Raw genomic sequence first — 23,707 nt, forward strand, 5'->3', positions numbered from 1 at the left:
AATATATATTTTACTATAAGACCGGGTCTTATATACTATACTGTAGTATACTATACTATAATACCGGGAATATAATATAATATAATATAATATAATATAATATAATATAATATAACATATATAATATAATACAACACAATACCGGGCCTTATATTAATTTCTGCTCCAAAGACGCACTAGAGCTGATGGTCCGGCCAGGTCTTACTTTCGGGGAGACGGGATGGGGCACTGGGCCATCAACGGCCCATGACGGGCACACTGAAGCGCAGCCTACGGTGTTCACAGGGGCTTCGAAGGACGGCGGTGCTGCCACATCGACATTCCCGACAGTGGCCCTTGGAGGCCAGGTTTGCCAACGAGCACGGCCTCCCTTTTGCTGCACATGGCAAAGCCCTCTGTCTCCAGCATGGACTAGCCCTTCACGGTGGCACCAGAATGTGCCACTGGCAACCAGGCCAATGTGAGGGTGCTGACCTGTCAGTAGGGACGGAGAGTCCAGTGACAGGGAGAGTGTCACCAAGGGCAGGGCCACTGGGGAGGTGGTGGCATTGACAACCAACGCAACCAAGAAAATAGCCATTGGGTCTCACCTGTGGGCGGCCTTCAGCCCCACACCTTTCCCAGATAGCTGCAGGCATCTACCCCAAACTTGCGGGCTCTGGGCACATTTGACATGTGGCTGTCAAAGGCCAGATGAAGTCAAAGGGGGCCAGGTGGCCTCTGAGAGGAAAAAGCAGAGCGTCTGCTTAAAGCTGTGCTCCCAGCCAAGGATCAGAGTGGACAGGATGCCAGCTGACCTGGCTCTGAAAAACCAGAACTTCGAAGGCCAAGTTTCATAGTCAACAATAGGCTGTGGCTGGGAACTACAGGCGTTTGTTTAAATAAAATGCGAAAATGAGCTAAGCCCCACTGGCTGCTGAGAACAGAGGCTCATCAATTGAAACATTGGCGACTAGCGCTTAGTGGTGGACGCTGTGGTGCCTGAGTTTACTTTAAGATGAAGACACCAACAAAGTGTGTGTGCTCAGAAAGGACAGCAGGGCTCTGGCACGAGTCCATACGAAGGGGAGCCCCTCTGTGTCACACTGCCCCCCAAGGGGTCCTGGCCAGACTGAGAATGGGGCAGGCGGGCAGGTGGCAGTGACCTGCCTCTCCCACCAGGTGGCCCACCTCTGAGATCGTGCAGCTCATTCAGGCCACACACTGGTCCTCTGGGTTCTGGCCCCTCGGGGATCCAGTCCCCCGGGGCTTGGGGCTGGGAAGCCTTTTCCTCCACGTGGTCGCCTCCCTGCCGCTGACGGGTGGCTTTGTTTTCCCTGGCACCAGCTTATCTGTGCAGCTGGTCTCCCCTTCGTTTGACTCCTTTCACTCCAGGCACGAGGGGCCTTCTCCCTGCACACTCAGCATTTGCAACGCTGTACTAAACGGGCCTCTGACGCACACAGATCGGGGTTTTTATGTCCCCTTTCGACAGTGACTTCCTCCCATTCCTGGAGCTCTAACCTTACTGAAAGTGGGCATTTCAACATCAGCTTCTGGGGGCAGAACCAGATTCATAAGCTGATTTTTGCAAAGTGAGGGTTGGAGGCGACATCAGATCACAGGTGCCCTTTGTGATGTGACCTGAGCACCCCATTCTGTATGGGGTCCTGGTGGCGTTCAGATGCCAGAGAGCACTTTGCAGATAAGAAGTGGGGGGTTGGCCTGTGTGTAGGAACAGTGCCAGGCTGTGCGCTGGGGCACCGGGACACTGAAGGGCCCCAGAAACAGCATGCCCCTGCCTGTGTCGGGGACACTGCACTGCCTCTCGCTCGAGTCATTTCCAAGTTCAGGGTCAGAGTGGGCCCGGAGCCTCTGCATACATCCTGTCTTTGCAAAACTGAGCTTGTGGTGGTTTCTGTGATAAGGAAGCACGTGCTACATGAAAGCCAAAGCGGAACAGGACATTAAGGTGGCGGGTGCACTGTTCCCCGTGGAGAGGAGGGGCAGTGCCAGCGGAGCACACTCCATCAGGAATACACATCCCAGGTCCTTTAAGGAGGAAATACACATTTTTCCAGTTAATGCATGTCATTTATTCAAATGGCTATTAAGTTGTTGGCATATAAATTTGAGTTGCTTGTACCTAACTAATCAAACGGACTGTTAGGTATTTCTGTGGACTGGGGTACGTTGAGAAACTTCGGGAGATGCCGAGGGAGCTGTGAGCCCAGGAAGAGGGGAAACGCCTGGTTGGGGTGAACAGCATGGTTCCAACCCCACCTCCCGCATGCTGATCGCATGCTGATCGTGCAGGGAGAGGACACAGACACCTGGGTCCCTGTGCTGGCTCGGTCACCTGCCGGCCATGTGACCCAGGGACACGACTACCCAAGGTCTCAGCTGGGCTTATAGGATGCACCTCGTGTGGTTGTTCCCAAATTAAACAAGATCCTGTAATGCTAAGGTGCCTGCATGTGGGACAGGGCCAGGGTCACTACTGCTGCTGCATCCAGGACAGGGCAGGGGGAAAAGGGCCCTGAACCCTGCATCCAGGCAGCGGGGACACACACCGTTCCTGGTCTCCAAGCAGTTTCTCGGTGCCCTGGCTGCATGAGCAGGCTGCACGGACCACTGGGCACATGAGGGATGACGCAGCTTCTGTGGGCTGTGGGACAACACAACCACTGACCGAGGGACAACACAGTCAGGCTCCTAGAGACTCGCTAGCAGGATGGAAAGGACTTGGTCAGGAGCTGGGTCCTCCTGGTGCCTCTGGGCCAACTGCAGACAGCGGGGAGGAGCCCTTGACACGGCAGGAGCTGTGGTAGGTGGCCCAGAGGGCCTGCCACAGGACACACGTCCAGTAAACGGGTGATCGAGCCCAGAATGGTGACTGGCTGGCCGCCTGGGCATTTCACGTAATGTTCACTCAATGAAAGGGATGCCCCTCGTGGCCAAGCAGCTCCGGCTCAGTGAGCCTCCCCTGGGCCCACGAGGGGGGTTAGATGCCCACAGGTGAAAAGCGGAGGGTCTGAGGTGAGCTGATGTCCCCAGAGTGCCAACGACAGAGGAACACAGGGGCCTCCCTGCCTTCACCTGAGGCCAAAGGCTGCGCTGGTTTCATCAAACCTAGAACATTGTTTTCCCCAAACCAAGATATAAATTAAGTTTAACCTGAAAGGGTTTTCAGAAACCTATTTTATTAAATAAAACCATTAAGAAACCTATAAAAGGCTAGCTGTTCCCCAGAGACCACAAAAGGAGCCCATGGTAGGTGCTCAGCCCCACACCGCTCGCCCTACTCACCCCCGCACCGCTCACCCCACTCACCCCCACATGGCTCACCTCACTCACCCCTGCAGGCCTGCCCGCTGGCTCTCCCACCTCCACTGCCTCTCTTCATCCTTCCATCCCAAAAGGCACTGTTGGGAGGGCAAGGAGCATGGCACTGGGAGGCAGGAGACCCAGACTTCATCGTTCCCTCGCCACTTGCCCATGGTGGGGTGGGGACCAAGATGCTGGCGGGTAAGTGTTGTGCTCACTGCCCGATAGGCAGCATTTTAGCCAAGTGCCACACACAGTAGGCATTCCTGCAAGTTTGCTGAATAAAGGAAAGGTCACCTCACCTCTCTGAGCCTGTTGCATCCTCTGTAAATTGGTCATAATATCAATATTTACTTTACTGTGTTGCTATGAAACGACCCATTCTCATTGATGAGCGAGACTTCAGAGGTCTGTTAAGACAATGCAAGGAGACTAAGTCTCTGAACTCTGAGGCTGCAGCCATGCAGGGAAATGGCCCCAAAGGCAGCTGGGAGTGGGGACTGAGCCTCGGCCCCTTGCCCCATGGCCAGCTGTCCCACAGAAGACGCAGGCACGGCTCCACTCTGCCAGCAGTTTTGTTTGAAGCTATACCCATCCTCTTCTATTGGGACAAACCTGGTTTTTCTTTTCCAGAAAACAGGGACACTTACCTGTAATGATGCCGTTTTTTTCCAGGGGCTCCTGCCAGCTGACCTTGAGAGATGTGTCCAGAATCTCTGTGAAACTTAGATGTCCCACAGCTCCTGGTTCTAGCAATTAAAAAGAAAGTCATCTGTTAACACAATAGCCCGTTCTCTTTTGGTCAGATTTGTGTGGAAAGTTCTAACTATAAATGGGAAGTAAGTGATGAGCCAGGCCAGAGCCTGCAGGCCAGACCCGCAGGTAATGTCAGTAAAAACCGGGGAACTCGAGTCGAAAGGTGTCCTGGCTAAGGTCACATCCAGTATTGTCCTCAGCTTCATCCCTGCCATGAGGAGAGCTGCAGAGACCGGCAGCAGGAGAGTCATACCCAGTTCCTCCTCCACCCTTCTCCTTGTGCTAATCCGATTAGCACAGTCAGGCTGGCTGCATCCCGAAAGGCAATCGCTTGCACCCAGTGGCCCTGGACACACTGCAGCCGTGTGTGGGGCGACAAGGCCCTTGTGATGCCAGGGCAGGGGACCCACAGCTGGCCCAGGGCTGATGCCTGCCTACCTCATCTAGCACCCCTGGCTCCAAACACCTACTCACTCTCCCAGGGCCTCCGCAGGGGTAGGGCAGGGCTTGAGAAAGTTCCAGCAAAAGTGTTCCAGGGGTTTCTTTGCACCGAAGCCCTTCTCCTAACCCAGGAGGGCAGAGTGGCAGAACTGTGTTTTCACGTTGCTCAGCTGGGTTTGAAGCCTGGCCCCACTGCTTGCTGGTTGTGCAATTACTTAACTCTCTAAGCCTTAGTTTGCTCATCTGTGAAATGGGGAAATAAAAATAACTCACCCTGCAAGGTGACTGCAGAATAAAATGCAGTAAGACATGTCCCGGGCACCACGCAAACGCCGAGTGACATGTGCTGCCATGATCAGTGTTAGTTGTCAGTTATCATATCAGCAGAATATAAAGTCCTTTCTGAGATGAGCTTATTGTCACTTTGAAAACACCTGGGGGAAACAGATCTAGGACCGTGGCTTGTCCGAGCCAGCTGGACACTACAGATCTGCTCTGACCTGTCTCCCACTTTGCCGCTGGCCATCTCAGCCCAGAGCAGCGAGGCCACTTCCGGAGCACACACAGCTCCTCAGCACAGAGGCGGGCTAGCATGTGCACCTCCCAGAGGCCCGCAGGACAGAGAGCAAGTGGGCCGTGGGTGGGACCGCAGCGGTGTCCAGGGCTCTTACCCCCGCCTCGTGCTCCAGCTCCCCTGCGTTCACAGCCAGCCCTTACCGCTCCTACAACAGGTCCCATCAGGGCCACCTCCCTGCGTGGTCACGGAGCGGGAAGAGGTGGCTGTGCCAAGAGTGATGTTCTCACAGGTGGCTGGTTATTTTCCGCAGATGGAAAAGGAAATTCTTTCCAGGAGCTAGAGCCTTCAGATGGAATAGGGGAAGGAAGGGAGACGGGGCTCCACTGTTCACCAGGCCGAGCTTCGTATGGCGCTCGTCCGTCATTTCACTGGCAAATATGGCTGCTTCGCTCAGACTTGCTCTGCTTGCTTCCCTGCCCTGTCCCCATGCCTATCCCGCTCAGTGCCCAGTCCAGGAGAAGGTAAGGGACTGTCAGGGAGGAGCAGAGGGAGGTTCGAAGGCAGAACTGGAGACAAAGGAGGGGAAGGAGGAGAATGGAGTGGAGAGGAGGGTTTGACTGATTCTGCACGTGTCAGCGAAGCACAGGCAGGCCAGCCAGGCACACCACGTCCCTCGAGCCAGCGCTGTGCCACTGCCTCCCCTGGGGGACCTCGGAACAATGCCATGCTGAGATCTACCTCATAATAAAAAAATGCCATTTTTTAAATCTTAAAATAGGAGAGCAGGAAGTCAAGGGTGTTGGTTGTCTCTCCAAAGACAGTTCAGGGGGTCCCTGCAGACAAGCCTCATCCCGGTTCTGGCTACTGCCCGCCCTACTCGCACAGACGGCAGATTTCAGGTGAATTCAGCACCTCGTACGTACTCAGCTGGCACTAGGACAAAGCTTCTGAGCACAGCTCGTCCTTTTAAAAATATGGTAACAGCCTCAGCAAATACACTCATCTGGGCGGAACTTTCAAAAGGTTTTTCATGTATAATCTCAGACACTCTGACAAATTTCCCTCTGGAGTGTGGAGGATGGTAAAGTACAATGGCTGTCAAGACCATCTCATCCTGCCCCCGTTCTGAGGATCCAGAAAGACATTCTGACGGATTTTTGAACTGACTTGTTCTTCTATCGATCGATGGAGCAGCAAAGAAAGCTTTTTGCTCCTTTTATATATTCTCAGTGTTTCTGCTTCCTGGATTTCTGCCCAAGTTCGCTGTCCTCCAGCGCTACTGGAAGAAGCTGGCCATATCTAGGCTTAAAATTTATATTCTGTTTCCTCTTTACTGCCCGCTTGCTCCCCCACCCCCACGCCCACCCGAGTTCTTGTTTCCGTGGAGCTTTGGAAGAGGCCTGGTGGATGTGGAACTCACTGCAGCACCATCAGCTACACGGCGATGGACGCTGTTCTCCAGCCCTGGGTCCCGCGTCCCCTGTGAGGCTGCACCCAAGCCCAGACCAAGCCTGCGCTCAGCCTTCCAACAGTCTGCCAACCTCAGTCCACACTTAAGGGCGGCTCTCTTTCCATATAGGATAACAGCCTCCCTGACTATCAAAAAAAATGGTGCTTCCCTGAGAAAATGCTAAAAAGATGACATCACTTCCATTTTCCTACATTCCCAAGAAGGAAATTCCCGTTTCTCTTCTTACTTACAAATAGTGCTCTAACTGCCCTCAGTGTTCCATTTCAGGCTACAGAGCTGGGTGGGATGTCTCCCCACAGCTTTGTCTGTTTGTTTAATTGGCAACAGTGGGCCTTTGGAGTAAGGGATCCAGCCCGACTCTTCCCTGTTATTTGAAGACATTCTCTTGCCACTTTGTATTTTAAATAAGCGTCCTCTGAAAAGTCACATCCAGTCGGACCTGGCGGTGGTCTGAGCTGAGATGTTGGCCTTACTCGGTTCAGTTAATGAATGAGAGGAAAACCCCAGATAATGAAGAGCTACAAGGAGATGCTTGATAGATGATGCTTCCAGAATGCTTTGCCACCTCTCTGAGTTCAGCATCCAGTTCCTCCCACCAGGAATCCCCCTTCCCACCTCACCTCTAAACATGAAGGAATCAGGCTGTATTTTCCTGCAGGTGAATAGAGAATGTGCCCTTCATCCAAGCAACACATCTGTCCCCTTCCGGAGAGCCAGCCCTCTGCTGGCCTCTGTCTGTATTCAATCGCGGAAGACTAAGCTCCTCCCCAACCAGCCTGCTTGCACATGGCTGTGCCAGAGCCCAGTGAGCTTCTCCCTTCCCTTAAGCCCCGTGCAGTTTGCCCACTGATTCCCAGAGGGACTTTATCCATGTAGGTGGCTTTAGCTGCTAAGGACCTTATGCCTTGCACGCTCTGAGGCAGAGCTGGTTTCACGTATTTCCATCTGTGGTTAGACCACATACTCAGTTGTATTCCCTAACCTTCCCTTGGAAAATAACATCACAGTCGCTAATTGCTAGGACTCCCCAATCGACATCTTCAGACCCTGCTGCCCATCGGCCACGCGTAGCCCGAGCCCACCAGGCTCTGCACGCCATGTGCGTCCCAGCTAAACCCAGCGTCCTCACCCTGGACATGATTCCATGTTTCGGTACTGGCGTCACCATCTATCCAGCCACGTAAGCCAGAGGATGTGGAGTCATCCTGGAGAATTCCTGCTCCCCATCTCCTAAATGTAATGAGCCCCCATTTCTTTGTGACATGTCTCCAGAATCTCCCCTATTGCTGTCTCCATGGCCTGGGTGTAGGCTCTGGTAATGGCAGACTTCTTCCCAGACTCCCTCACCTTTATCTCCAGTTTATCATCACAAAACCCCGACAGAGCTTTAAGACGGCAGATCTACTCAAATAACGGCCCTAATGGAAACGCTTTGGGGTCCTCCAATGCCTCGGCTGTCTTTGCCCAAGTGCCTTAACTTAGCAATTGGCTCCGTTCCCAACTTGCTTTCATACCCACTGCCCGCCCCCCATATACTATACTACAGCCATGCTGAACACCTCATAGTTTCTCACACACCCTTCTATTCTCTTTGCTTGATGGATTCTATTTCTTCTATCGGGATGTCCTCATCCAGTTTTTTGCATGAAAAGCTCATTTATCAAGGTTGCGTTCAACTTCATCTCTACAAGACTTATCTGACCTCCCCAGGTATTTTCTGTCCCCCTTCACTGGGCTACCACAGCCACTTCTCGGACGTCCTCCCTCAGTGGCACTGACCTCGGTCATGTCCACCATGCATCTCATTAGGCTCAGAGCTGTACAGGCAGAGGCTGTGCTTATTTCTGCAACCCCTTCAACACCCAGCTGGCTCCTGCCCACATAACAGGCATTGCACAGACATCTGAATGTGAGTACATATACATGCCCGCATGCTGCATAGACGGAGACCTGCATCAGTCAATCAACTGTAACTACGACAGGCATAACGGGCATAGGACTTGATGAAATTGTCACAATTATTTTTTTTAAGGAAAAGGCTAAACTTGTTCAACTTTCTCCTTTGATTCTAAATGCTGATGAGGGGTATAAAGTTTATGATTGAAAGGCAGATTCCACAGCAGAAAACACATGATTTTTTTAAGCACTCATTAAACATTCACCAAGATCGATCATATGCTGGGCCGTAAAACAAACCCTCAATACACCTAAAGGAATTGTAATTTTCCAAATTTGTTCTTTGACCATGATGTAATCCAACTAGAAGTCAATAGCAAAAAGACAAAAGGAAAATGTCCAACACATGGAAATTAAATAGCACATTTCTAAATAATCTACGGGTCAAAAAAGAAGTCTCAAAGAAAATAAAAATATATAGAACTGACTGAAAATAAAATACAACATATCAAAATATATGGGATGCAGCCAAAGTAGTAGAGGAAAATTTATAGCACCAAATGCTTACATTAGAAATGTGCACAGGCCTCCAATCAATAATCTTGAAGTGTTACTTCAAGAAATTAAAGAAAGAAGAGAAAAATAAACCCAAAACAAGCAGTAGGAAGACAATAAGAGCAGAAATCAATGAAATTGAAAATGGGAAAACAATAGAGAAAAACCAATGAAACAAAAAGCTGGTTCTTAAAAAAAAATCAATAAAATCGACAAATTTCTAGGAAGAATGACAACAAACAAACAACTTAAAAACACACACAGAAGAAACAGATCACCAATATGAGGAAAGAAATAAGGAAGGCGATTACATGTCCTGCATTACGAAGACAATACGGGAGCACCACCAACAACTTTACACTCACAAATTCAGCATCTTAGAGGATTCCTTGAAAATTGCAAACTACTACACCTCAACCAAGATGAAACAGACAACTGACTAGTACTATAACTGTTAAAGAAATTGAATTTATAATTAAAATGTTCCCCCCAAAGAAATCTCCAGGTCCAAAGGATTTCACTGGAAAACTACCAAACATTTAAAGAAGAATTAACACCAACTTTATACAATCTGTTCCAGAAAACAGAACAGGATGGAACATGTCTAAACTTATCAGGGCCAATATTACCCTGATACCAAAACCAGACAAAAACAGCAGCCCAGGAAAGTAAAAGTACAGACCAATATCTCTCATGAACTTAAACGCAAAACACCCTCCATGAAGAAGTTGCAAACTGAATCCAACAACGTAAAAAATAATTACACACCATGACCAAGTGGGATTTATTCTAAGTATACAAGGTTGGTTCAACATGTGAAACTCAATCGACCATATCAATCAATAAGCTAAAAAGAAAAGTCATATGATCCTATCAACTGATGCCATAAAAGCAATTGCAAACATTCAACATTTATTCATGACAAAAACTCAGCAAGTTAGTAATAGAGGGGAATTGCCTCAACCTGGTAAAGAACAGATATAAAAAACATCATACTTAATAGTGAAAGACTAAATGCTTTCCCTCTATGGTCAAGACCAAGGTAAGAAAAAGCAATAAAAGGCACGTAGATTAGAAAGGAAGAAAGGAAGGGAGATGGGTATGGCTATAAAAGAAGAATCGTGTTGACGAAACCACTCAGTATCTGACTGTGGTGGTAGATACACAAACCTACACATGTGATAAATCATATAGAATTACACACACACGAGAACACATGAAACTGGAGAACACACTGGGGGAACTGAAAAAAGTGTACATGGATGTCAGTGTTATTTCTTACATCTGCATGACAGTCTCTAACTATTTCAGTAACCATTTCAGTTGAACACCAAGCAGGTAGATCAAAGGGAGAGTACGGGAAGAACTTCCAGGATCAGTTAATAGTGGCAGAGTTACTTTTTCTTTTAGCTGTTTTATGGGAGGAAGGTCAGTGGTCTCTGAGGTCAGGAAATCTACTACTCTGCCTGTGTCACCAGTTTGACATGGGTCTGAGTCAATGGCAAGATAGTCACAGCAGAGTAGTGGAGTGAGAGCCGGGCTGAGAAGGGATGTGGGGAGCGTGAGTGGTTAGGAGGGCAGAGTCATCATTTGTGCTGGAAGGAGGTGAGGAGCTAGCTGGGTGACTGTAGGCAGTACAGTCGGGGAGCTGCCACTGCTGGTGCAGGAGACGTGACCATACCTGTGGGCCAAGAAAGGTCAGACTCTTCATCCTCCGAGACATGAGGGAAGAGGAACAAGGTGAGAACACAGGGCAACTGAGAAGTGGGGGGCACTGCCATGAGGGAGCTCACTGGATGACCTTGACCTCTGTACATGCCACCTGCTGAGAGGACAGTGGGGAGCAGGACAGTGCAGAGCAAAGGACCAAGTAGAGAAAAGTCTGGAAGGCCAGGCCACACCCAGACCCAGTGAGATGGGAGAGGAGGACACTGGAAGAGAGGCAGCGGCAGCCCTGGTGACCGTTCAAACAACTTATACTAGTCTTAACTCTCCTTCCGGAGGACACACATGCTATTGTAGAAATGAGAATTCACGTGTGGGAAAATATGAAGAAAAATGTAAAATTTACCCATATCATGTCACATAGAGGTAGTAACTGTCAAAATTGTGACATGTTTCCTTCAAGGTCTTCTCTCAGCTCATGTCCTTTTATACAAGTGTGTTTTTATAAAATTTGGATCTCACATAGTTTTCTATACTTTTTTTTTAAACTTAACATTAGATCATGATCATTTTTCTCTCAAAAATATTTTTTAGTAGCTACAAAATATGTAGTATATTGTCATTCTGTAATTTTTTTCAATTATCCCCTTTTGGAACCTTTGAATGTTTTTCATTTTACTTTCAATTTCTAATAATTGTAATGAATTTCCTTGTAAATAGATTTTGGTGCACATCTGGGCTCATTTTCTCAGGCTACTGTCATCAAACAATGTTTTTTGGAAGCGCCCGTTGGCCTGAGAGCAGAGCAGCTGGTATAAATGGACCAGATGGAGACAATGGCAAGTCGGGGGGGCAGGAGCGGCTCTGGTGCAATGTCCCTGGGAGGGTCAGGGAGCACAGCTGGGGGGCACCAGGGGATTCAAGGAGAAGGTAAGCGGATTTGAAGTTGAACCCCGGGCACAGAGAAGACCAGCAAGCTCCCAGGTTGACCACACGGCCAGACGAGAATCCCTCCCTCGCCCTCAGCTCCTTCTTGTAGCCAGCGTTCCTGGCCCAGCCCACGGGCCACCTTTTCCCAGTGTTACTAAGCTTTTCAGTGGCTTAGCTCCTAAGGACAAGCGGACTGCAAACATTCTGAGAATGTGGAGCTTCCTGATGAGCCATCTCTGCTCTTGCCCAGTGCTGGACACAGAGGTGGTCCAGACCTCTCTGACAGCTGACGAAGGCTGCTGATAAGTGACGTGGCAAAGGGCTACTCACTGTCCTCGTGAGTCCATATGAGCTGAGGTGCACTCGGGGGCCCGTCCCCGGGGGTGGTGAAACACAGGACAGATGTGAAGTAGGCAGTGAACTTCTTCAAGTTGCTTATATGGCCATGGTGGACCCCGTGGAAGTCTGGAGCAATGGTGGCGACTGTGACAGCCTCAGGGACGTCAGCCGGCCACGCTAGGAGCTGGGATGGAACAGGTTGAAAAAGATCCTTTTTAATTGCATAGCTTCACTTTCAAGTCTGCATCAGAATTTCATTTTGTAATGAATATGTCTTCAAAGCAGAGTCATAATTAAGAAACTCCATAGAGCCTACATTTATAATCTTACTAAAAATATTGAGTTTAAAAGATATCTCATAGATTATTGACTACAAATATGTATATTTATGTACATTTTATACATGTAGATATAAATAAAATACCTGCTTTAACTCATATTGTAACAGATACTCCTCACACCTTTCCTTTCTCTTCACTTGAACTTGTTACAGAACACATAATTTTTTAACACTATGGTATAAAGATGGCACCATTTGTTGTTTAACTGAATCAGTACATTGAAACATCAACACAAATATTTTCTAGATAGGCATTTACTCTGACTCAAAAATAAGCCCTTAATTCATTGGGGACAATCTTAATTGTTTATAATTTATATCACACTAGTTTTCTGAAAAGGATTTTAGGAGATTGATTCCAATTTTAAAGAAATACGGTACATATACATACTCCAAGAAAGTTTTAATGTTTTGGCAACACTATGTCTGAGTGTGACTTTGAATTCCTCTGACACCAAATATTTCCAGGGTTAATTAGGGCGGAAAGGTGACATGCTGCAGGATACAAAGCATATTTATATGGGTCAGACAGACAGCAAGGCCACGGAATGAACGCTCCAGTCTTGCCAATAAGACTTGACAGGAGAGTCAAGAAGGCAAAATCATCGGTTGATCAATATGATTTTTCTTTCAAAATAGCTTCTGACTGTAGAAACCTCTGGGGAGAGGAAAGGTAAGCAAATTTCTAGCGATGTTTGCCTTCCTAGTGAAAAACAAGTGTTTTTGCAAATTGAATCCAAATGGGAAAAAAATGGACTGTGTGTCTGAGGAAATAATACGTTCTGAATCTGAGATTACCAAGTGCTCCGGCCAACTGCGTGGAACCCTTCACTAAAGATGTCCCTGGAGTTTACCTGCCATGGCAGGAGATTAATGGCTATGCTGTAGGTGAAATGGCTCCAGGTCCAACCAGGAGTAGGTCTAAAGGAACGAGAGGCTGTACTTTTGGAAATCGCATCCTAGCACACGTATGAAGGTTACACATGCTTGTAACTCAATACAAAGGGAAGGTGGGTGGTGGGAATGTGTCCCCCTCTGATTCAGTCCAGGGAGGTCCCCTGAATCAAGGGGGTCTCAGTTCTGCAAGCAGAAGTCTCCCCAAAGCAGATAGGGGGAAGGAGTGAGCACCCTTCCTTGACAGAAATATCATTCAATTGCACCTGGGGCCTGTGTTCCCCTGAGAGAACACCCTTCCAGGAAGAAGTGGTTCGTACAAATGCTGACTCCGATCAACCGAGACAGGTCTCTCGCTGGTCATTTTAAAATGGACGGCCTTTCTCATGAGAAACTGCTCTGGTGTGTATGAACCATCCTCTGGAAAACGAGTAATTTGAGTTTCTGAGTCAGTATAGCTGGTGATAGGATGCTGGTGACCTCAGGTGACCCCACCACGGTCAACACGCACTGTACCTTGATGCAGCGAGGGCTGGGGGGCCACCTCACTGACCACAAGGCCATGACATACCAAGACAGCCAACCAGAGGCCGACGCCATCTACCTTGTATCCCTGGTTGATGCCATTGATAAACTGCTGAGGTGGGGGGTTCCACAGGAACCGGATGCTCGTGGAGCTCAAGGCTTCTGTTCGCACATTCTGTGGGGGCGCGGTCGGCACTGTCCCAGGCGGTCGTGGAAGGCAGCCAAGCGAATGGCAGAGGCACAGGAGGGGAAAGAGAGGAAAAAGAGACTCAGCTGCTGTTCACGATTCACGGGCAATTATAGCATTGAGAACAGAGTGGGTGATGAATGTTTGCAGAAGCTAATAGAGGCATTACAAAGAAAAAGAACTGGGCTATTTCTCTTTTTATTGCAGAATTCTTTAAGGCATAGGCAGAAAAGTGGACTGGATCATCTCATTCCACGGGTGAGCCTTTCTAGCGAGCTCAGGATGGAGAGCAAACAAAACCCTTCTCTGAATACTTTTTCAATTACCCAATATTTGAGATAAGACGAGGTTTCATTTAGAAATCCACCTCCCTCATTATACACCTCTATTCAAACCCAGTTATCTTTTATGTGGAAAAAAAATAATCCCCCTCCCATCTGTATTGTTATTTATTCATCTGCAGGCAAAATTTCTGTTTGTCACAGGGGCCACCATTTAAAAAAAAATTCTTACATTATACATGCAGTATATTTCAAGAGAAATTGTAATTAATTAATAATGTATATTTTAAACTCCAGAGCAATCACTAAACAAGTTTGAAAAAGAGATATAAATAAGGCAAGAGTGGAAAAAATAACGTAAATATAAAAATATCTAATTAATACAAAAGCAGGCAGGAAAAAACAATAGAAAAGAAAGAAAATAAGAGAGGGAACAAATAGAAAATAATTAGCAAGAGGATAGATTATAATGCCATCATATCAATGGTTATACTAAAACATAAACAGTCTGTACATCCCAATAAAAGGCCGATTGTCAGTTGTGTGAAAAGCAAGGCTTGGTGTCTAATGGAATTCCATTGTAAATATGAAGACAAATAGCTTAAAAGAATGGAAACACGAATTAAAATCAACCTGGAGTGGTTGTATTACTATGAGGCACAGTAGATACCCGATGAAGGAATAAAACCTATGATAAAGAGGGACATTATATAATGAAGAGATCAATTCACCAAGAAGACTTAAGAATCCTAGCAGAACATGGCGGGCTTGCTCCCTGGGCTTATGTTGCCAGTTGGCTCAAATAATCTCTTATAAATGAATAAATGAATAAATAAATAAAGGAGAAGACTTCGGAATCCTAAATGTGTATGCAATAGAACTTCAAAATACAAGAGGCAAAAGTGATAAAACTAAAGGAAAAAGAAAAGAATCTACTATTCTAGTTGGAGACTTTAATACTCCTTTATGAAAACAGAAAAAAGTGGACAAAGGAAATCAGAAAGGATATACAAGACCTGAAAAACACCACCAAGCACTTTGACCTATGTGATATTTGTTTTTAAACCTACCTATCAACCGCCAACTATACATACTTGTCATGTGCACACGGAACTTAACCAAGATAGACATAGTTTGAACCAAAAAACAAGCCTAAACAAGTTTAAAATAATTGAAATCACAGAATGTATGTTATATGACCCCAACAGAATTAAACTTGAAATTGACAACAGAAAGATTGTGGAAAATTCCTAAATATTTGGAAATTAAGCAATATACTTCAAAATAACCTCAAGTCAAAGAGGAAGTCACATGGAAAATTAGAAAGCATTTTCAATTTAATGAAATGGAAAACACAACATATCGAAATTTATGGGACGCAGAAGTCTTAGCGGGAAAGTTATAGCATTTAGATATTTATATTAGAAGCTAAGCTTCTATCTTAAGAATCTATAAAGTTAATTAAACCAAAAACAAGCAGATAGATGGAAGGAAATAGTAAAGAAAAAGAAATCAATGAAATGAAAATAGAAAAATAATAGGGAAAATCAATGAAACCAAAAGCTGGTTCTTTTAAAAGATCAATAAACTTGCAGCCAGACTTATCAAGAGTAAATGAGAAATCACAAAGTACCAATATGACCAATATCATGGGACACCTCTACAAACCCTACTTATATGAATAGAATTGAGAACATATTGAACATCTTTATGCTAATTAATTCAACAATTTAGATGAAATGGACCAATTCCTTAAAAGAAACACATTTCCAAAATCCACTTAAGAAGAAATAAATAATGTAAGTAGTCCTATAACTATCAAATAACTGAATACATGACTAAAACCTTCCAACAAAGAAAATTCTCAGCACATAGGCTTGTTGGTGAGTTCTACCAAGCATTTGAGGAAGAAATAAAAGCAATTCTAAAGCGTTACCCTGACACCAAAATCAAAAATGATACTAAAAGAAAACTACAGACCCATATCCCTCATAAATATCCTCAATAAAATATTAGAAAATCAAATTCAGCAATATATAAAAATCATAACTTATCCCGATCAAGTAGAGTTTATCTTATAAATGCAAGGCTTGTTCAACATTCAAATATCAATCAGGGTAATTCACTGTATCAACAGAATAAATAAAAAAATATGATCATCTTAATAGATTTAGAAAAAGTATTTGTCAAAGTTCAATATCCAATAGTGATTAAAAAAGAAAAACCTCTCAGTAAAGTAGAAATTCAAATAAACTTGATAAAGTGCATCTTTAAAACATCTTGTTTACGATGACAAACTGAGTGCTCCCCCACCTAAGATCAGGAACAAAGCAAAGACATCTTCCTGGCCATTCCTATCCCGGAAGTGCAAGCCAGTGCAGTAACGCAAGCGAAAGAAATCAAAGGCATAAAGAATGAAAAGGGAAAAAAAACTGAACCACTTCTTTCTATTCTCAGACAATATGATTGTTCATGAAGAAAACTCTTGAGTCAAAACAAGAGCTCCTGGAACTGACGCTAGCGAGATCACAAGATACAGTCTCAACAATACGAAAGTTAATTATGTTTCTCTACATGACCAACAAATAGTTGGAAATTACAATAAAAAAGTCAATATTATTTAAAATAGCAATTAAAACATGAACTAGATATAAATTTAACTAACTACATGCAAGATCTGTATGTTAAAATCTACAAAACACTGATCAGAGTAAATGCAGTCATACCTTACTAAGGACTGGAAGACAGCATCATAAAGATGTCAGTTCTCCCCAAACTGATCTATACATTGATTGCAATCCCAATTGACACTGCAGCTGGGACTTTTTAGAAATTGAAAAGTTGACTTTAAATTGTATAGGGGAGGGGGCCAGCCCGGTGGCTCAGGCGGTTGGAGTTCTCCGTGCTCCTAACTCCAAAGTCTGCCGGTTCGATTCCCACACGGGCCAGTGGGCTCTCAACCACAAGGTTGCCGGTTTGACTCCCGCAAGGGATGGTGGGCTGTGCCCCCTGCAACTAGCAACGGCAACTGGACCTGGAGCTGAGCTGCGCCCTCCACAACTAAGACTGAAAGGACAACAACTTGACTTGGAAAACAAGTCCTGGAAGTACACACTGTTTCCCAATGAAGTCCTGTTTCCTTTCCCCAATTTAAAAAAAAAAAAAAATGTATAAGGAAAGCAGAGGAATTAGAATAGCCAAAACAATTTTGAAAAAAGAGCAAAATTGGACAATCTTCACTGCATGATATTAATGCTAACTCTAACCCGACAGTAGTTAGAACAGAGCGCTGCTGGGGAAACGACAGGCACAGTGATCAATGAAAGAGAATCCAGAAACTATTCACATGTGTATCGACTGGTTTTTGGTTACGGGACAAAGACAATTCTACGGAAAAAAGGACAGTCTTGTCAACAAATGGTGCTAGGAAAGAATGGACACCCATATGAAAACAAAACAAGACAAAAACACCAAAAAAACTGCATCCGTAACTCATAGCATGGAGGAAAGCGAACTCCCTTCTCATGACCTGGGATCACACAGAACCATGCGACTGAGAATCCCTCCGGCCACACCGTCCCCCCAAGCAAAGCTCATGAGCCTTGTCTCCAAGGTCACAGGACACAAGTCTGAAGCCTCAGATTCCTTTCTCTCAACCACCCCGGGCTTCTTTCAAAACACCGCCAATTCCTATCCCTGTTTTCTTTTTCCTGATTATCATCATCAGATGTGACTCACAAATTTGTGGACAATGGAATTAAAAATTCCCTCGAGTGAGAAAAAGACCTACAGCCAGTAAATCCTTCTTGACAGTGTTTCCAATAAAGGAGCTGCTATGGCTGAAAGGTCTTAATTATTAAGGCTTACGTAATCCTACCCCTTCTGAGAAAAGACAAGGGCTTAGCCTCTGAGATGAGACCACTCTGCAGATAAGTGGAGGTTCTGTGTTCACAGGGTTGGGTTCAGTCTTCACACAGGGTCTCAGTAGGAAGCCATGGTCTCCTGCTGCTCCGAATAAAGCTTCCAGGGACATTCCCCCTTCATCTCCCCATAATTAGCATTTAAAGTGCCACCTTTCTGTGCCTCTCTCTGCAGGCCTTGAAGATGCAAAGTGACAGGTGTTGTGCTCTTGTGGTTTTCATTGCTCGAGAAAATCCATTTCCACCAGATAATCCCCCCAGCACAGATTCCAGCGTGTTCTGTGTTAAATTCGACATAGCCTAAACCCATTGGACACTGTCTCAGTTCTCACAGCCAAAGACAAGGAGCCATGGCGTGAGTACCCAGCTTTCACGGGCACCAAACAACCAGGACATGTGGAAAGAAAACCACAGGAGTTTTATCTGGTATGGAAACGTTTGCGACCAGGATAAAGCAATGGCCGATTCTCTTACCCAAAGATGGATTTCTTGGGGTGGCAAGTAGGAGGCCCCATAGGGCAGACTGGCACCTCCCATGGGCTACACATGGGCCGGAGAGACTGACGTCTGTCAGTTTTCTGGCCACTCAAAAATGTACACCTGTTGAAATTACATTTGAAAACTATACATATGCATATCACTATGTGAAAGCAGCCAATCTGAGAAACTACACACATACCTATGACTCCAACTCTATGACCTTCTGGAAAAGGCAAAAATACTGAACAGTAAAAGATCAGCAAATGTCAGGAGTCGGGTGGGAGGGATGAACAAGCGGAGCACGGGATTTTTAGGGCAGGGAGACGACTCTGTGTGATGCTACAATGTGGCTACATGTCATTGTATTTCTGTCCAAGCCCACTGTACAACACCGAGAGTGAACCCTGAATGTAAACTATGGATCTGCGGTGACGAGGACATGTCAGTGCAGTTCACTGAGTGTAACACTCTGGTAGGGATGCAGATGGTGGGGGAGGCGCTCTGGAGGAGGGGGTACCAGGTATATGGGGAATCCCTTGCTGTGAACTCAAAGCTGCTGTAAAAAAGAAAGTCTATTTAACCCCCAAACTTCCCTCCTTGCTTGGCACTCTTCCTGAGTCCAGTCACTGTCATGCACTTTCTTTGTAGGGTCTGTGCAGGAGAGGCCCTGGTGGCTGAGCCACACAGCTTCCCTGACACCTGGCCTGGTCTGTTTCATCGAGCTGAAGTTTACTTTAGTTGCAAGTTGTTTATCATGGGTGAGTTATTTGTTGTTCCGTGTGTTGAGTTTTTTATTTTTTATTTTTTTTCAATTAATTTCTAGCATTTTCACCTGGTCATATATATAGAGGGCATGTGTGATTAGGCGTATGACTATTTTCTGGGATTTGCTGTACCCAAAAAAATATAAATGATTTAAACAAATTTCTTGTCCCCTTGGCTAGTGACGGAAATTCAGCAAGATCCAAATCTTGGTGGAATTTCAAAATGAATCAGTGTTTTTAGAAACTAAGAAATGTTTTAAAATAATCAGCTACATAATTAAATAAACTCATTCAAGAGGACTATAGAGTTTTACAGTTTCAAAAAATTGACTTTTTAAAATATTTTGGATCGGAGTATACATAATTCATATTGATGTCATGAAATTTTCAGAATTTTAATTCTTTAGTCAAACAAAAATGAATGTCACTATTGCCTACTGCATGCTTCCTTTTTTTTGGATTTTTTTTTTTTGAAATTTTCATACTCATCAGAGTGTAGTTTATTCATTTGAATTTTCTTTCTTTTTTAAAAAATGTATTGGGGTGACAATTGTTAGTAAAATTACATAGATTTCAGGTGTACAATTCTGTATTACATCATCTACAAATCCCATTGTGTGTTCACCACCCAGAGTCAGTTCTCCTTCCATCACCATATATTTGATCCCCCTTACCTTCATCTCCCACCCCCCACCTCCCTTACCCTCTGGTAACCACTAAACTATTGTCTGTGTCTATGAGTTTTTGTTTCTCATTTGTTTGTCTTGTTCTTTTGTTGTTTTTGGTTTATATACCACATAGCAGTGAAATCATATGGTTCTCTGCTTTTCCTGTCTGACTTATTTCGCTTAGCATTATTATACTCTCAAGATCCATCCATGTTGTCACAAATGGTCCTATTTCATCTTTTCTTACCGCCGAATAGTATTCCATTGTGTATCTATACCACAACTTCTTTATCCATTCATCTATCGAAGGACATTTTGGTTGTTTCCATGTCTTGGCCACCATAAACAAAGCTGCAATGAACATTGGAGCACACGTGTCTTTATGGATAAATGTTTTCAGATTTTTTGGGTAGATACCCAGGAGAGGGATTGCTGGGTCATATGGCAATTCTATTCACAATTTTTTGAGGAACCTCCACAGTGCCTTCCATAACGGCTGCACCAGTCTGCATTCCCACCAACAGTGTATGAGGGTTCCTTTTTCTCCACAGCCTCTCCAACACTTGTTACTATTTGTCTTGTTGATGATAGCCATTCTGACTGGGGTGAGGTGATATCTCATTGTGGTTTTTATTTGCATTTCTCTGATAATTAGTGATGTTGAGCATTTTTTCATATGTCTTTTTGCCATTTGTATGTCCTCTTTGGAGAAATGTCTCTTCAGGTCCTCTGCTCATTTTTCAATTGGGTTGTTTGTTTTTTGTTGTTGAGTTGCATGAGTTCCTTGTATATTTTGGATATTAACCCCTTATCGGAGGCACTGTTTGCAAAAATCTTCTCCCATTCAATTGGTTGCCTCTTTATTTTGTCGATGGTTTCTTTTGCTGTGCAGAAGCTTTTAAGTTTCATATAGTCCCATTCATTTATTTTAGCTTTTACTTCCATTGCCTTTGGAGTCAAATTCATAAAATGCTCTTTGAACCCAAGGTCCATAAGTTTAGTACCTATGTTTTCTTCTATGCAGTTTATTGTGTCAGGTCTTATGCTTAAGTCTTTGATTCATTTTGAATTAATTTTGGTACATGGTGACAGATAGCAGTCCAGTTTCATTCTTTTGCATGTGGCTATCCAATTCTCCCAGCACCATTTATTGAAGAGGCTGTCTTTTCTCCATTGTATGTTTTTAGCTTCTTTGTCAAAAATTATCTGTCCATATTTATGTGGTTTTATTTCTGGGTTCTCAATTCTATTCCATTGGTCTATGTGTCTGTTTTTCTGCCAATACCATGCTGTTTTGATTATTGTAGCCCTGTAGTACAAGCTAAAGTCAGGAAGTGTGATACCTCCAGTATTGTTCTTTTTTCTTAGGATTGCTTTGGCTATTCGGGGTCTTTTGTGGTTCCAAACAAATCTGATGATTTTTTGTTCTACTTCTTTAAAAAATGCCATTGGGATTTTGATGGGGATTGCATTAAATCTGTATATTGCTTTGGGTAATATGGCCATTTTAACTATGTTGATTCTTCCAATCCATGAGCATGGAATGTCTTTCCATTTCTTTGTGTCTTCTTCAATTTCTTTCAAAAATGTCTTATAGTTTTCAGCATATAGGTCTTTCACATCCTTGGTTAAGTTTATTCCTAGGTATTTTATTCTTTTTGCTGCAATTGCAAAAGGAATTGTTTTTTGTATTTCTTTTTCTGAGATTTCATTGTTAGTATATAGGAATGCAATGGACTTTTGTACGTTGATTTTGTAGCCGGCAACTTTACTGTATTCGGTGATTGTTTCTAATAGCTTTTTGGTGGAGTCTTTAGGGTTTTCTATATATAGCATCATGTCATCTGCAAAGAGTGACAATTTAACTTCTTCATTCCCAATTTGGATGCCTTTTATTTCTTTCTCTTGCCTGATTGCTCTGGCAAGGACTTCCAACACTATGTTGAAAAGCAGAGGTGATAGGGGACAGCCCTGTCGTGTTCCTGAAGGTAGAGCAAAGGGCTTCAGTTTTTCACCATTAATTATGAGATTAGCTGAGGGCTTGTCATATATGGCCTTTATTATGTTAAGGTATTTTCCTTCTATACCTATTTTATTAAGTGTTTTAATCATAAATGGATGTTGTATCTTGTCAAATGCTTTTTCTGCATCAATTGATATAATCATATGATTTTTGTCCTTTATTTTGTTTATGTGATGTATCACATTGATGGATTTGCGGATGTTGAACCATCCTTGTGCCCCAGGGATGAACCCCACTTGGTCGTGGTGAATAATCTTTGTAATGCATTGTTGTTTTCAATTTCCTAGAATTTTGTTTAGGTTTTTTGCATCTGTATTCATCAGAGATACTGGTCTGTAGGTTTCTTTTTTTGTGTTGTCCTTACCAGGTTTTGGTATCAGGGTAATGTTGGCCTCATAAAATGAGTTGGGGAATACTGTCTCTTCTTCAATTTTTTGGAAGAGTTTGAGCAGGATTGGTATTAGATCCTCTTTGAAGGTTTGGTAGAATTCACTAGTGAAGCCATCTGGTCCCGGACTTTTGCTTTTGGGAAGGTTTTGGATGACTGATTCAATTTCGTTACTGGTGATCGGTCTGTTTAGATTTTCCAGTTCTTCATGGTTCAGCCTTGGAAGGCTATATGTTTCTAAGAACTTGTCCATTTCTTCTAGGTTATTGAATTTGGTGGCATATAGTCCTTCATAGTATTCTTGGATGATCCTTTGTATTTCTGTGGTGTCCGTGATAACTTCCCCTTTTTCATTTCTGATTTTGTTAATTAGTGTCTTCTCTCTTTTTATCTTAGTGAGTCTAGCCAAGGGTTTGTCAATTTTGTTAATCTTTTCAAAGAACCAGCTCTTTGTCACATTAATTTTTTCTATTGTCTTTTTGTTCTCTATTTCATTTAGTTCTGCTCTGATTTTTGTTATTTCCTTTCTTCTGCTGACCTTGGGTTTCACTTGTTCTTCTTTTTCTAGTTCTTTAAGGTGTAACATGAGGTTATTTATTTGGGATTTTTCTTGTTTCTTGAGATAGGCCTGTAATGATATAAATTTCCCTCTTAAAACTGCTTTCGCTGCATCCCAAAAATTTTGGTAGGATGTATTTTCATTGTCATTTGTTTCTATGTATCTTTCGATCTCTCCTCTAAATTCTTCTTTGACCCAGTCGTTATTAAAAGTATGTTGTTTAATCTCCATGTATTCGTGTTTTTTCTTGCTTTCTTTTTGCAGTTGATATCGAATTTCAAACCTTGTGATCAGAGAATATGCTTGGTATGATTTCAATCTTCTTAAATTTGCTGAGGCTGATTTTATGTCCCAATATATGGTCTATCCTTGAGAATGTTCCATGTACACTAGAAAAGAATGTATAGTCTGATGTTTTAGGATGAAGTGCTCTATATATGTCAATTATGTCCATTTCATCTAATGTGTCATTTAGGGCTGCTATTTCGTTATTTATTTTCTGTTTGGATGATCTATCCATAGCTGTCAATGATGTATTTAAGTCCCCTAGTATAATTGTGTTTTGGTCAATTTCTCCCTTTAGTTCTGTTAGTAGTTGCTTGGTATATTTCGGTGCTCCCTGATTGGGGGCATAAATATTGATGACTGTTATGTCTTCTTGTTGTATAGTCCCCTTTACCATTATGAAATGTCCATCTTTGTCTCTTGTTATCTTTTTCACCCTGAAGTCTGTTTCATCTGATATCATTATGGCTACACCTGATTTTCTCTGGGTACCATTTGCTTGGAGTGTCAATTTCCA

The 23,707-nt window shown here is 44.0% G+C and overlaps 1 protein-coding gene across 1 annotated transcript in view; it reads right to left on the reverse strand.

Moving 5' to 3' along the window:
* The window catches only part of SDK1 (sidekick cell adhesion molecule 1), a 683,166-nt gene that overhangs the window by 118,622 nt on the left and 540,837 nt on the right, over positions 1-23,707 (reverse strand). Inside the window, exons 18-20 of the mRNA XM_074313985.1 lie at positions 13,715-13,830; positions 11,868-12,060; positions 3,957-4,055 (exon numbers count right to left, since the gene is read on the reverse strand). Of these exons, the coding sequence (XP_074170086.1) occupies positions 3,957-4,055; positions 11,868-12,060; positions 13,715-13,830 (408 nt within the window). The remainder of the gene's footprint in view (positions 1-3,956; positions 4,056-11,867; positions 12,061-13,714; positions 13,831-23,707) is intronic.

The sequence above is a fragment of the Rhinolophus sinicus genome, linkage group LG10, assembly GCF_036562045.2.
Source record: "Rhinolophus sinicus isolate RSC01 linkage group LG10, ASM3656204v1, whole genome shotgun sequence".
NCBI classification, from domain to species: domain Eukaryota; kingdom Metazoa; phylum Chordata; class Mammalia; order Chiroptera; family Rhinolophidae; genus Rhinolophus; species Rhinolophus sinicus.